This window comes from Balaenoptera acutorostrata, chromosome 8 (assembly GCF_949987535.1).
Source record: "Balaenoptera acutorostrata chromosome 8, mBalAcu1.1, whole genome shotgun sequence".
Lineage (NCBI taxonomy): Eukaryota > Metazoa > Chordata > Mammalia > Artiodactyla > Balaenopteridae > Balaenoptera > Balaenoptera acutorostrata.
Window position 1 is genome coordinate 88,153,171 of NC_080071.1, and position 13,797 is coordinate 88,166,967.

Below are 13,797 nucleotides of genomic sequence, written 5' to 3' on the forward strand. Positions count from 1 at the left end.
CTCTTAGCTTTTGCTTGTGTGTAAAGCTTTTGATTTCTCCATCGAATCTGAATGAGATCCTTGCCAGGTAGAGTAATCTTGGTTGTAGGTTCTTCCCTTTCATCACTTTAAGTATATCATGCCACTCCCTTCTGGCTTGTAGAGTTTCTGCTGAGGAATCAGCTGTTAACTTTATGGGAGTTCCCTTGTATGTTATTTGTCGTTTTTTCCTTGCTGCTTTCAATAATTTTTGTTTTTCTTTAATTTTTGCCAGTTTGATTACTATGTGTGTCAGCATGTTTCTCCTTGGGTTTATCCTATATGGGACTCTGTGCTTCCTGGACTTGGGTGGCTATTTCCTTTCCCATGTTAGGGAAGTTTTCGACTATAATCTCTTCACATATTTTCTCGGGTCCTTTCTCTCTCTCTCCTCCTTCTGGGACCCCCATTTTTTGATGAAATAGAAGTACCTACACAAGTTTTTGGTCTCTCCCCATGGTTTGTGCAGATTGAATGATTTATACTGAGCATTATTCCTATACTGTATTTAGCATAAACTTTGTTGCTGGAACCTTTTTGATCTTTCCGGAAGGATCAGTGAGAGGTTGTCACACAGCCACAGCACAGCTGCCACCTGGCTGGCAGCGACTGTAAGTTGCTGTTCCAGTTTCAGAGAGGTTTAAATGTGAGAAGAAGGAGTCTCGGAATCCGTGCAAACTTCTTCTTAAAGGGGAAGTACATGTGGCCCTGAGTTTTCTCTTCCTGTACTAAAGTGGAGTTGTTCTCCTGAGCACAGAGGAAAGATTGGTTTCTAAAATGTTAACTCTAAACTGCGAGGTCTCAGCTTTGGGGGTCAGGGTTGAAACCCAGTAAGTTGACATTTGTAGTAAGTATATTAGGGTCTTTTAAAAGCTGCTCTTTTTTGGGGGGTTGGAGGGACGGATTCCCTGGCGTTCCAGTGGTTAGGACCCCACACTTTGACTGCCGAGGGCCCGGGTTCAATTCCTGGTCAGGGAACTAAGATCCCACAAGCCATGCAGTGCAGCCCAAAAAAAAAAAGCCTTTTCTTTAAAAAAAAAAAAAAAATTATAAAGAAATCATTAGTGAATACCTGAATATCTTCTGAGCCTTTGAAGTTTCTGCACATAAATATGTTGATCCATATTGAAAAGTAGGGAAAGTGCGGCATCCTCACCATCCCCAGCCGCCTCTCTCCCGTTGGGCTCCAGTAGTGCTGTGGTGGGCAGAGGGCGCTGACATTCGGTTATGACCCCCTTCTGCGTTGCTTGGCAGCCCAGGAAAGACGCCCTGGTTGGCATCCCACAGCTAATCACGAGAAGATTTGATTGTTGGGAATGCTGGTATCTGTGGTTATGATCTGACATTTCAAGCTGAGACCTCTGATTGAAAAACCCCTAGGAGTTTTAATTGTTTATTTAAAGAGTCCTGATGTTTCCTTTTATTTTTTTTTTTAAATCTTTTTTTTTATTTTTTTAATTTATTTTTGGCTGCGTTGGGTCCTCATTGCTGAGCGCGTGCTTTCTCTAGTTGTAGCAAGCGGGGACTACTCTTCGTTGTGCGCGGGCTTCTCATTGTCGTGGCTTCTCTTGTTGTGGAGCACGGGCTCTAGGCGCGCGGGCTTCAGTAGTTGTGGCACGTGGGCTCAGTAGTTGTGGCTCGCGGGCTCTGGAGTGCAGGCTCAGTAGTTGTGGCGCACGGGCTTAGTTGCTCCGCTGCATGTGGGATCTTCCCGGGCCAGGGCTCGAACCCGTGTCCCTTCCATTGGCAGGCGGATTCTTAACCACTGCGCCACCAGGGAAGCCCCTGATGTTTCCTTTTATATTGATAAATTATGCCTCTGGTGAACCTCTCTATTCTGACTTTAAATAGGAGACTGACTTTCAGAGACATTGGTAAAACCCAAGATTTAAAAATTTTGTAATTTGATATAATTCATACTTACAGAAAATTGCAAGAACAATACAGACCAGTATCTGTAATAGAGCTTATTTCAAGAAGGTCCTCTGACTGCCCTCCGCCCCTTTTATGTTGTGTAATTAACAGCTTAAAATGTGACTAGCCTCGGTAAAGAATACAGATTCAGGAAATTTCTGCATGTATTTTTTAAACACTTGGGAGAAGACAAACATGTTATTTTTCTGTAACATGTAAGATTAACATGGCAGCACAAATCTAATAATATTAAATAGATACCATTAGTATATACATTGTTCTTTTCCATTTCATTGGCTAATAAAACTAAATATAGATATCCTGTCTATTTGTATTCTGTATACTTTCTGTAGTAGAGCCTTTACTGAGTACTTTATTATACAGTTTTTGTATATACTTTTTTTTAATTTAAGTAGAATTGACCTACAACACTATGTTAGTTCCAGGTGCACAACATAGTGATTTGTTATTTCTGTACATTACCAAATGATCACCATGGTAAATCTAGTTATACCTGTCACCAAAATTACTACAGTATTAACTGTGCTCCCCGTGCTGTACCTTTCACCCCCGTGACCATTTTGTAGTGGTAGCTTGTACCTCTTCATCTCTCACCTTTTACACTCAGACCCCCCACTCCCACCCCACACAACCACCACCTTGTTCTCTGTGAGTCTCTTTCTTTTCTGTAAGGTGTTGATTTGTTTTTTAGATTCCACATGTAAGTAAAATCATATGGTATTTTGTGTTTCTCTGTCTGACTCATTTCACTTAGCATAATACCCTCTGTGTTCATCCATGTTGTCACAGAGGGCAAGATTTCATTCTTTTTTATGACTTATATTCCCCTGTATATATGTACCATGTCTTTATCCATTCATCTGTCATTGGACGCTTAGGTAGCTTCCGTATCTTGACTGTTGCAATTAATGCTACAATGAAAATAGGGGGGCATATATCTTTTCAAATGAGTGGTTTTGTTTTCTTTGGAAAAATACCCAGAAGTAGAATTGCTGGATCGTATGGGGTTTCTATTTTTAATTTTTTGAGCGCCCTTCATGTTGTTTTCTATAGTGGCTTCACCAACGTACTTCTCCACCAGCAATGTGTGAGGATTCCCTTTTCTCCACATCCTCACCAACACTTGTTACTTGTTGTCTTTTTGATAATAGCCGTTCTGACAGGTGTGCAGTGATAATCTTATTGTGGTTTTGATTTGCATTTCCCTGGTGACCAGTGACGTTGAGCATCTTTTCATGTGTCCATTGGCCATCTGTATGTCTTCTTTGGAAAAATGTCTATTCAGGTCCTCTGCCTGCTCCTCCCTTATTTTGAGGGCATGGTCATGTCAAGTTTGTACTGTGGTGTTGGATCTTTTACTTGTTCTTTCATTACCCTTTTTTTTTTAGTTTTATTGGTGGTGGGAGGTTTATCCTCTTCTTCTTAATACCTCACCCCAGGCAATACCCAAAGATAGGCTTTCTGGGTGTTTCCCTGAGCCGCTCATCCTTCTGTCTCTGAGTGTTCCTGACCAGATCTCAGGGTGTTTGGAGAAGCTGGCCCCCTGGCAGTTTGCCACTGACTCTCCCGGTGCGGCGCCCTGGAGGTTTACCCCGGTTGTGTTCTCTCCCTTAGCATACACTCACGGGACACAGCGGCAAGGTGCTGTCTGCCAAGTTCCTGCTGGACAACGCGCGTATTGTTTCTGGAAGTCACGACCGGACCCTCAAGCTCTGGGATCTACGCAGCAAAGTCTGTGAGGAAATTCAGTCTCTCTGTGTCTATGAACGATTAGATATTAACCTCAGAGGTGTTTGTTTCCACGTTAAAGCCTGCATTTAGTGTGATAAACTTTGAAAGTCCAGTCTCATGTTGAGTGGCGCTGATGTAGTGACTGTTTTTCAACTTTGAAGCTTCATTTAAATAAGTAGTTCTGATTACTTAGGGTGAGAGTGCAGCAATGTTATGTGCACAGCCGCAGAGGGGCCTCTGCTTGATTATTCATGTTCGGTTTTCGTTCAGGCATAAAGACGGTATTTGCGGGATCCAGCTGCAATGATATTGTCTGCACAGAGCAGTGTGTGATGAGTGGACATTTTGACAAGAAAATTCGTTTCTGGGACATCCGGTAAAACACCCAGGAGCTTGGTGGGGAGGCAGATGGGAGGGTCTGTATGTGGCAGAACTGTGATGGTGTCTTGTGTGTGGGCTGTGTTTTTAAAACCCCTGGAAATGGCAGCAATGAGCTCCAGTCCACATTATCTTCCCAGTTTGACACTCTTTACCCTGAAGTAGATGGTCACGTTCAACAGTCACCTCTGAGCATGCCCTGTGTACTTACAAACAGATGAACAACTAGGTTGTTAGGGGGGTTCAAGTGTAATCGAGAAGACAGACACACAAGTCTGCAGGGTGTGTTGAAGTAGGGCCAGGAGCCCTTGTCCAAGGATGTTAGAGACCGTCTCTCAAGATGAGTCTTGAGAAGTGAGTAGGTTTCACGTTGCAGAAGAGCCACTGAGGGACATTCCAGGCCAGAACAGGGCAGTCTGGCAGGGCAAGTGAGGCGAGGGCAGATGAGACTAATAGGGTGGGTTGGGATCAGATTGCTGTGGGCTTTGGACGCCATTGGTAGATGACTTGATCTCAGAAGCCGTTGGGTGTTCAGGAAAGGATTGCTTCGTGAGAGTGTGGTAGATTACATTGGTGGCAGTTTCAAAGGGTGTACTGGGGAGCGGGAAATCAGTAAAGCATTGAGGATCTGAACTCAAGGCAGTGGAGGGAGATGTGGAGGGGGATTTGGATGGGGTTTGTTACAAGTTGGATGTGGAGGGTGAGGAAGGAGAGAAGTAAAGCAAGATGCAGAATAAATGACAGATTTAGGAAAAGGGTGCAGTGAACATGTTCAGAAAAGGACATAAATTTGAGGTTTCTAATAGACATTTGGAAAAACAGAAGTTTTGAGTGGTTGGCTGGGAGAAAAAATGAGACGTCCTCACAGGAGGACTTTGAAGACATGAGAGTGGATTAGTCAGAGCCCACCTGTGAAGCAACAGGAAGGCAGTATTTCGGGAGCTGCCCGAGGAGGGAGGAGTGGCAGAAAGGGGAAGAAAGCTGGAGTCCTGCTGATGGGCCAGGGTGGGGGGAGTAGAAGGGACAGGAGTCCTGTAGGGTGATGACGGCTGGCTAGGAGGTGGGTAAGTGGTGATTAGCTTCAGGTATACTGGTTGGCAGAACTTTGAACCGGGAGTAAGAAATTCTAGAGCTGAGCTGGATGTTAGAAGGCTCCTCCTGGTCTCCCCCTAATTTGACAGACGAAGACCCCAAGTCCCCGGGAGGTGGAGCGGCAACAGTAAGATAAACTCTCTTACTTGGTTGTGGTTTGAGGTAGGAAATCATTTCTTCGAAAGTTTACAGCAGAATGAATGACTCCAGAAGGGTCTGCACCTCCTTTGGCTGTGTCACCAACAGGGCCCAGTCCAGGATTGCTGAGCACAGACCTGGGTGTGGACCGCGGCCCAGAGGAGAACTGGGAGAAGAAAAGGAAGGAGAAGGGGTTGCCAGGGTGCCCCGGTTCCACATCTGGAGTCACCAGGATGAGTTGGAGGGTCCCCAAGCTTTACTTTGTATGATAGGAAGCCTGGAGAGTCCACACATTTGTCCATATAAGGCAGCCCAGACCTGCTAAAGCGGTTTACGTCCCTTTGGATAAGTTGAAATGATAAAATTGAAGTAACACTAATTAAATAGTAGCCCTGCTTAGTTCATGCTGATCAGAAGCTCTGACTGGCAATTACTGTATCATTTCAGAAACAGGCAAGGAAATTAATCCTTACCAGTTTTAGAGTTCTAGTACTCACCACTACTGATAGAATCTGTTGATGGGAAAATAATAAAAGCCAGGGCTGAGATTATTTGTGTGGGGCTGGGAGCACTTTCACCGTCCTTGAGGAGTATTGCATTCTAGTTCAGTTGCCTTTTCTCCTTCCTCCTTTTCTCTGTGGCATGCCATCCTGGTTGAAATGGGGAAGTTCTGACCTGTGTTAGGTTTTCTCAGACTTTCCATCTTTTTCGTAGATCAGAGAGTATTGTCCGAGAGATGGAGCTCTTGGGAAAGATTACCGCCCTGGACTTAAACCCGGAAAGAACTGAACTCCTCAGCTGCTCCCGAGATGACCTGCTAAAGATTATTGACCTACGAATAAATGCTGTCAGACAGACATTCAGGTAACTGAAGACACTGTGGTTGGGTTTCATTTGAGTCTTGCTGATTTTTCGGAGGGTTGTGAGAAGGCCAGAAGCCTGACTTGCCCTCACATCCCAAGTTTGCATGGACTCTGGGGGTAACGGTGCCCTGTCGTCGTCTGTTTCAGCGCGCCGGGCTTCAAGTGCGGCTCCGACTGGACGCGAGTTGTGTTCAGGTTAGTGGTGACGCTCCTCCCGTCCCACCCCGCGCCCCCAACACGGTTCACCTCAGAGGTTAGAGCAGAGGCATCTTCCCACTGGGGAAACGAGCTACGTCTGTACAGTGTCTCCACATGCGCAGGTGTCCAGGAACGAAGCTGCACGGTCAGTCCTAGAGGTCACTGTCACTGTTTCCTTCCTTTCTAAAGTGTCCCTTCTGTGATTGCATGAAAATATGTCCCAATTCAAAAACTAATAATGGCTAGTTGGTTGGTTCTGGGTATATCAGGTTCACCTCTCTTTACTCATTTACATAAGAACTCTTTGAGAGCTTTTTGGGAAGAGTGGTGTCCCCTGGAACAGAGCAGAATAGGCTCTCTGGAGAGGGGGTGGTTTCCCTTTCCTGTTCTCCCTTCCACACATGGCTCTTCTCCCAAATACATTGCCATGGTTAGTGCCAGTATCGTGGAGAAGCTTCTCTACAGTCGATGCTTCCTTCCTTGTCTGCTTTCACTGAACCATATAACGAGGCAGTCCATCAACTGAAAGAAACCCTTCACCATTTGGGGGTTGACTTTGACCTCCCTATGTGCTATGTTTGAGTCTGAGAGATGGTTAGGGACTTGTGGCCCCAAGAAGTAGTGCAGCGGCACTATTTTTCATTAGCTGGTGAGGCCAGGTGATAGGGTGAAGCGGCTTTGGCCAAAACGGTTGTAAAGAGCATCTTCTGGTTTCTGGGTACACGGGAATGGTCACATGTTTAACTCGTAAGTGAAGAGTAAACATGAGTTCCTGGGGAGGGGTCCGGGAAGACGCTGAGTTGGGGATGGGTGGTAGACGCCGTTTCTTGTCTTATGTGTCCTGCAGCCCTGACGGCAGTTACGTGGCAGCAGGCTCGGCCGAGGGCTCTCTCTACATCTGGAGCGTGCTCTCTGGGAAAGTGGAGAAGGTCCTTTCAAAGCATCACAGGTAAGATGTCAGCCCCTCTGAGGTGGGGAGCAAGCCTGTGACTTCCTCCCAGGGGTCATGTCCTCTTCGGGCGTGGACCCGAGTCGACCCCATGAGGGCAGTGTCCACTCACGTGCTCTACTGTGAGGTTAGTGGAGGGAAGCTGGGGCCCTTCTCCCCAGACAGCAGACAGCAGCGTCCTGCTTATTTATGTTACAGACCGTTCCGGCTAGAGCAGTTAGGGTATGGCCACTGGAGAAAGGTTAGAGCCCCACGTTCTGCGGCGCCTCCTGTCTTCCTCCTGCCCCTTCACCGCTCTCCTTCCTCTCTGGCTCCCCTTCTCCCTTCTAAGCCCCTTTCCTCAGGAAATCGGCTGCTTGTAAACACCGATTTTCACGTGCTTTTTACTTTCATCCAGGCCCCTTTTCCTCTCGGCTTTGTTGTGTCCCCCAAGCCCAGCTGCTCTTAGAACCCAGGCCCAGGGCCCTCCGGGACCGCCCCTCGCCGCCCCTCACCGCCCTCGCCGCCCCTCGCCGCCCTCGCCGCCCCTCGCCGCCCTCGCCGTGGTGCTGCTCCCCCGCTCCTCAGCCCGTCGCCCTGAGGTGCTCGTCAGAGGCTCTTCTCTCAGAGCCGCTCCCTTGGGGTAGACTCGATAAGGCCTGCCTCCTTGCACTCCACACCCCCTCCCGGAGGCAGGGCAGGCGTCCCCCGGGTTCTTCGCCCTGTAAGCGCCTGTCTGTGCGTGGGCGCCACACCGGCGAGTAAAACGGGCGCTGGGACAAGCCCGACGCCCTGGTGGCGAGGGAGCCCGGCGCTCGGCTCACGAACGTCTCACCCGTGTTCCGACCTCTCCCCTTGAAGCTCAGCGATCAACGCCGTGGCCTGGTCGCCTGCCGGCTCCCACGTCGTCAGCGTGGACAAAGGAAGCAAAGCTGTGCTGTGGTCAGAGTACTGAGGGCACCTCGTCAGGAGAGAGCGGATCGGAAGCTGGAGGGGCACGCGGGCCCCACGGCTCTGTCCTGGCAGGTGGCGCCTGGGCTGTGGCTTTGACCTCCAGAGAAGAGCCCGAGCCGTGGGGCGCAGTCGCCTGCCTTTGAGCAGGGCTCCCGAGGGTCGTGGCTGAGGTCCCGTGGCCTGAAAGAGTAACACTGAGAAAAACCTGACGCTGCGGTCGCTCAGCAGAGGTTCAGGTTCTTGCCTTGATTCAAGTGGGAAACACTACTGGCTCTGACCTTGCATACCTCAGCGGGGTGGGCGCAGGCACCTGCTGGCTTCTTCCCTGGGCGCCGGTGCCGCAGACGCCCCCTGCACCGGGTGTTGCTTCTCCCCCTGTGCTCTCTCCCGTCCTTCCAAAGTCGGTTCCGGCCTGATGAATGTCCTGTCACCTTGGGGTCATTTTCCCAGGGAACTTGCTTTAATCATGGATTAACAGAAACCCAAATGGGATTACCCCTGCCCTCAGGTAGCCCACGGGGACGGCCCTGATTTCTGAGGAGACCGTGGGACTGTGGTCCCCCATGCTGGTCTGTGTCTTTATTACGAGGCTCTTACTCTGATCTCACCTGATCACTGTTGGAATTTCCTTAGGTCTCCTAAACTGTTCTTAGAAAGCAACTGTTCTTCAAAACTCCTTCCTCCCTCCCCTCCCCGCCCCCCAATTCTACATATCTATCTCTTGGTCAAGAAATAAATCTCAATTTGGTTTAAAAAAAAAAAAATTGGCGGGGGGTAGGAGAAGAAGTGCACAACCCTTTTTCCAGAGAAGTGGATGAGCTGCAGGAATAAAGACTGTATTCCGGGATCATCTGTAGCTTCTCAGAAGGTGGGCCGCCCCCTTCTTCCCGGCTGTGCTGGGGTTACAGTTTCTGGTGGTGTGGGATTGGAGGCCTCCAGTGTATTACCCTGGAGCCAGTAGTTCCGGCTCGCTGCCCCTTTGCCAAGCCTATGTGCAATACCCCTCGGTGCTTTAGTGCAGGAAGCCCATTCCAGGAAGCATGGGAATGCCATCTTTCGATTTCGGGACTTGCGAGTAAGGCCGGGAAGAAACTGGCCTATGCGTTTTTTTTTTTTTAACATTTATCTTTACCATCTTACGCGTTTATAAAATTCTAGTTCCTTGAGTGACTGAAACACCAATATTTTTATCACTTACTCATTCGCACTTTAATTTTCTTCCTTCCGGACTTGTTCTCTGGACATCTGTGGGAGCGAGGGCTAGAGCAGGGCGAGGACGGGCTGCGCGCTCCCTCTGATGGTATTAGCGGCTCCGTTCTCCCCTTTCCCCTGCCCTCGCCTCCCCTTTTCAGTTTGCTGTTCAGAGAACTCGTGCTGAGGGGAGTTGAAATTCACAGGCCAGGGCATGTCTTTTATTTATTTAATTATGTTGCCCAACAGAACTTGATTGTAAATAAAAAAGAAATCTGTTATGTACTTTTCACACTCCATGCCTCTTGGTAGTTATTTTATTCTTCTTTATCCTTAAGGGCAAAAAGCTGGTTTTTTTCATTTGTTTTCCTGGTATGCATTCATTTGTAAATGATGGTTAATACTGTCCCCATGCCTTTCCTTATTGTTCATCATTTAAGCCCAAGGTATTACTGTCTGTAAACATCAGCGTTCCAGTTTCACGTCATTTGCAAATCTTAACTGAAACCAGAAAAGGGTCTTCGGAATTTCGGCAGCTGTGGGGTCTGCTCCACGCTGCAGCAGTACGAGCTCCCAGTCCCCCCCTGCAGGCTTTGTTCACAGGATTGATAGTGAGCTGTATGTGTCTCCCAGCCTCCAGGCCTCTTCTTTGCTGAAGGGGCATGATTTCCTCATTGAAGAGTGACTTATTCGTAGCAGCTCAGATATCTAGCGAGTGGCTGTGTGCCGTAACAAATTAGGGTCTCCCTGATCTATCCCCCCCACCCCCAAGGACCCCTGTCCAGCCCACTACCAGCCAGTAGCCCAGCAACTTGAGTCAGGATTCCATCATGATCTGGAGTCTCAGAGGCAGCCAGCAATCTCCAGAAAGCGGAAGGTGGGGATCCTGTTGCCGTCACCTTCAAGGAGGTAAGTCTCATTCTTCAAAAGGGCTGAAAGTAAGCATTGTAGTAGCCTCTGATTATCCTGGGGTTTTTTTGACCTTGGAGGGAAGCACGACTGCTCTCTGCTCTTAACAAAGATGTTTCCGTTTGAGATCCATCCATACTGTAAAGCTCTCTTCAGGTCACCTGACTGCCGAGCCTGGGTTACAGGTGTGGCTTCCATTGGGTGGAACATGCTTCCGTCCAGCTCATGGTCTTCATTCTCTGTTTCTCAGATGATCTGGGACCCTCCTCCAGTGCTGCTGGTTTCATCGGTCAGGATGGGAGGTGGGCATGGGGGTTTCTAATTTCCCAGATGAATCCCGGCGGGCTAGAGCTAGCGTGCTCCCCTGCAAGTGTTGCGGGCTTTGATCCAGACATGAGCGTATCTCGGGCTGAGAATTAAAGACTTTAAAATTTTATATTCCCTAGGTTGTTTCCCAAAATAGAGTGATATATCAAGTTCTGTGCCTTATTCTTAAAGCACATACTGTGCACACATTCGCTTTTATCTTTATCTTGTGAAGCCCCGGTGCATCTTTCATATCACAGCACACAGGATGTTTTGTGGGGACACTGGGGCAAATGGATGAAGCTGCTCTCAGCTGGGAGGGGCCAGCCCAGGCCCCAGGGGCGTGTTTGTTGGGAAATTCCAGGGTTTGGAGTGTACCAAAGTGTGCAGAGCTACTGTGTGTCTTCACATCTATAGCACAACCGTGATCAGTCATGATCTTGGGGAATCGGACAGTTTGAAATGTAGACCTGAAGCTCACTGCCTGGGTGGAGCACCGGGAGAGAAGAGTGGCAGTGATGAAACCTCGTGCAAGACTGCTTGCCAGGCTGCAGAAACCACAGATGTTTGTTTTTATGAGATGCCTTGGATAGTAATAAGGAAGTTATGGCTCTCAAATTCTGTCAGATCTGAAGTGTATCCCATTTCACAAATGGGGGGAAGTTGCCCAGCGAAGCAAGAGGCTGTTCCGGAGTCCTGGCCCCCAGGTGGGCATTGGTGCCCGGGGGCATCCACCTCACCTGCCGCCCCATCCAGCCCTCCATGCGAGCCAGCGGGAAGTGCCTCTTCGGGGACGACGAGCTGCCGTGTCTGTCTTTATTCCACTGCGTCCTTTCTCTCATGTCTCACTGTAAGGCTCATTCTCACTAGAAATCCCAAATTTTCAAGCCAGTAAACTTTGGAAATCTTGAATAAAGTGAAATATATCTGTATTTGCATAGATTGTGTAGAAACACGTAGGATGTGTGGTACGTGCCAGTAAAAGATTGGACTCTGATCCAGGAAATGATTCTTGCCTCCCTCACCTCAGCAGAATTGGATTCTCTCACCTCAGGGAGCTCTGGTTTCCATCTGTGCTGCTGAACTCTTCCCTGTATTCACTCCAGACCCTTCTCCCATCCTCTCTGTGCTCTGGCCAGGTGGGCTCTTCAGACGCTCCCTGCTCTTACTCATCTTGCTGGGGTCCGAGCTGCCCTCTTTAACCCTGAGTGGCAGTCTTGATGGGAACAGCCACGTCTCTGGGGGCCCAGAACCCGAGGAGGCGAAGTAAACACCAGTGTAGCAAGTCCTCGTGTACCTACCTGCCACTCAGTACTATTGCCAGAGTACTTTACAGCAAGGTTCAAGCCTGTCATTTTTCCCATAAATCAGCGTGCATCCCAACCTAATAAGGACACCATGCCGTAATTACACCTCACAGAATTAACAGTGACTCTGTCATCCACTATCCAGTCTATATTCAAATTCTCCTGATTGTTTCAATGTTTTTTATGATTCCTTGTTTATGATTACAACCTCTTAGAACCAGGTGGTTCTAAGAAGTCTCGGGATCAACCATGTCCTTGACATTCACGTAGTGCAGAGTGGGTACTCAATAAAGTTTTTATTTAGTAGAACTGAATCAGCAAAAAAACCAAGTGAATCAGGATCCAGTGAGCTTTTTGCTGCATAACAAACTGCCATAACATAGAATGGTTTAAAACAAGTACTGTTCCTCCTGATTCTGTGAGCAGGCATAGCCGGCTGGATTTGGGGCAACTGGTAGAGGGGGGCCTCGTATCTGGCTGTTAACGTGCCGTCAGCAAGGGGAGCAAGGATGATGCAGCAAGAAAGCGAGCGTCTGTGGGACCGCGTGTCGCTCGGCCTGGTCACCTTCGTTACGCCCCATTGGCTAGAGCAGGTGGCACGCGCAGCCCTGCCTCTGAGGGGGGCTGCGGAGCAGCGTGGGGACAGGGAAGGGAATCGCCTTGGCGCTTCTGGCAACTGATGGCGTCACGCTGGATTTGGTTGACTTTCCTCACGTAAGCTCTGCGTCCCACGTGGGAATGTAGCCCTGGAGACTGCTGTGTGCCGGGCTCCGGGGGTTTGGTCCAACACTAGGACCTGGAGAAGAGAGCAGGGGAATTCAGGCTTTGGGCTTCATTTTTCCGGAGAAATGGACTTCAGAGACAATGGGTAGGTATGCTTGTGAGCCAGGCCCGTAGGAAGACAGGCTGTACACGGTCTAGTTTCTAGATGGCCATACATCCCATTGCTCCCTGGAGTACGTGCCCAGGTGCTTCTAAGAGGTCGTAAGCCAGAAGTCTCAAGATCAGTCATATCCTTGACATCTTGACGTTCACGTAGTACTTGGCACAAAGTCTTTATTTAGTAGAATTGAATCAGCAAAAACAAAGTGAATCGTAACCAGCTAAAAGGAAGAGTAAGAGGGAAAGTAGTTTAAAAAAAATAAGAATAAACCACTTAGCAAGGGTAAATATTGTTTCACAGGAGTGTTGTGTATATATGTGTGTATGTACTGGGTCACAATGTAAAAAATGTATTTCTTTTTCTACTGTTTTTAAATGTACTGAGTTGAAATTCAGATAACATAAAATTAGTCATGTTAAGCTGAACAATGGCATTTAGCACATTCACAGTGTTGTACGAGCACCGCCTCTACCTAGTTCCAACAAAAAAGGGTATTTCTTAAACTGGATTAGTGTCCATTTTTTTTCCAGACTTTTGATCGATAGCAGTTGATCTGTCTGTAGAAAAACGCGGGCCTTCGTCTTGCTCAGCTTGGGCTGCCATAATGAAATACCGCAGCCTGCGTGGGTAGATAGCATAGACCTTGCATTTGTTCATGCTATTATTACTTCTTTAATAAACATCATTGAAATTTTAAAAAAAGAACAAAAAAACCATAGCCTGAGTGGCTTAAACAACAGAAGTGTCTCACACTTCCGGAGCCTGGAGTCAGAGTGGCAGGCACTGGCGGGGTAGACTTCATCCTGAGGCCTCACTGCCGCTAAGCTGTGTGCTCAGGAGACTTGTTTGTGCACAAGGAGAGTGGAGACCCTGTCAGATCAGGACCACACTGATGACCTCATTCAAAGGCCCCACCTCTAAATACCGTCACACTGGGCGGTAAACGGGCTTCAACACATGGATCTG

At 48.3% G+C, this 13,797-nt stretch overlaps 2 protein-coding genes and 1 non-coding gene across 8 annotated transcripts in view; all 3 read left to right on the forward strand.

The window, feature by feature from the left end:
• Positions 1-9,718, forward strand: part of ATG16L1 (autophagy related 16 like 1) — a 43,927-nt gene extending 34,209 nt beyond the window's left edge. For 3 of the 6 annotated variants that reach the window (XM_007184744.2, XM_007184745.2, XM_007184746.2), the window contains 6 exons: positions 3,568-3,688; positions 3,955-4,060; positions 6,007-6,156; positions 6,303-6,350; positions 7,201-7,302; positions 8,143-9,718. In XM_007184744.2, the coding sequence (XP_007184806.1) occupies positions 3,568-3,688; positions 3,955-4,060; positions 6,007-6,156; positions 6,303-6,350; positions 7,201-7,302; positions 8,143-8,236 (621 nt within the window). In that variant the 3' untranslated portion in view covers positions 8,237-9,718. The other 3 variants (XM_057551162.1, XM_057551160.1, XM_057551163.1) reach the window with 3 other exon arrangements.
• Positions 1,136-1,378, forward strand: LOC114238230 (small Cajal body-specific RNA 6). Its single transcript, XR_003623652.2, has one exon. It is a non-coding gene; the product is annotated as a small Cajal body-specific RNA 6 (non-coding RNA).
• A 586-nt stretch (positions 9,719-10,304) lies between the features above and the next one.
• The window catches only part of SAG (S-antigen visual arrestin), a 40,404-nt gene continuing 36,911 nt past the window's right edge, over positions 10,305-13,797 (forward strand). Inside the window, exon 1 of the mRNA XM_057551164.1 lies at positions 10,305-10,335. The gene's annotated coding sequence lies outside the window, so the exon portion shown is untranslated. The remainder of the gene's footprint in view (positions 10,336-13,797) is intronic.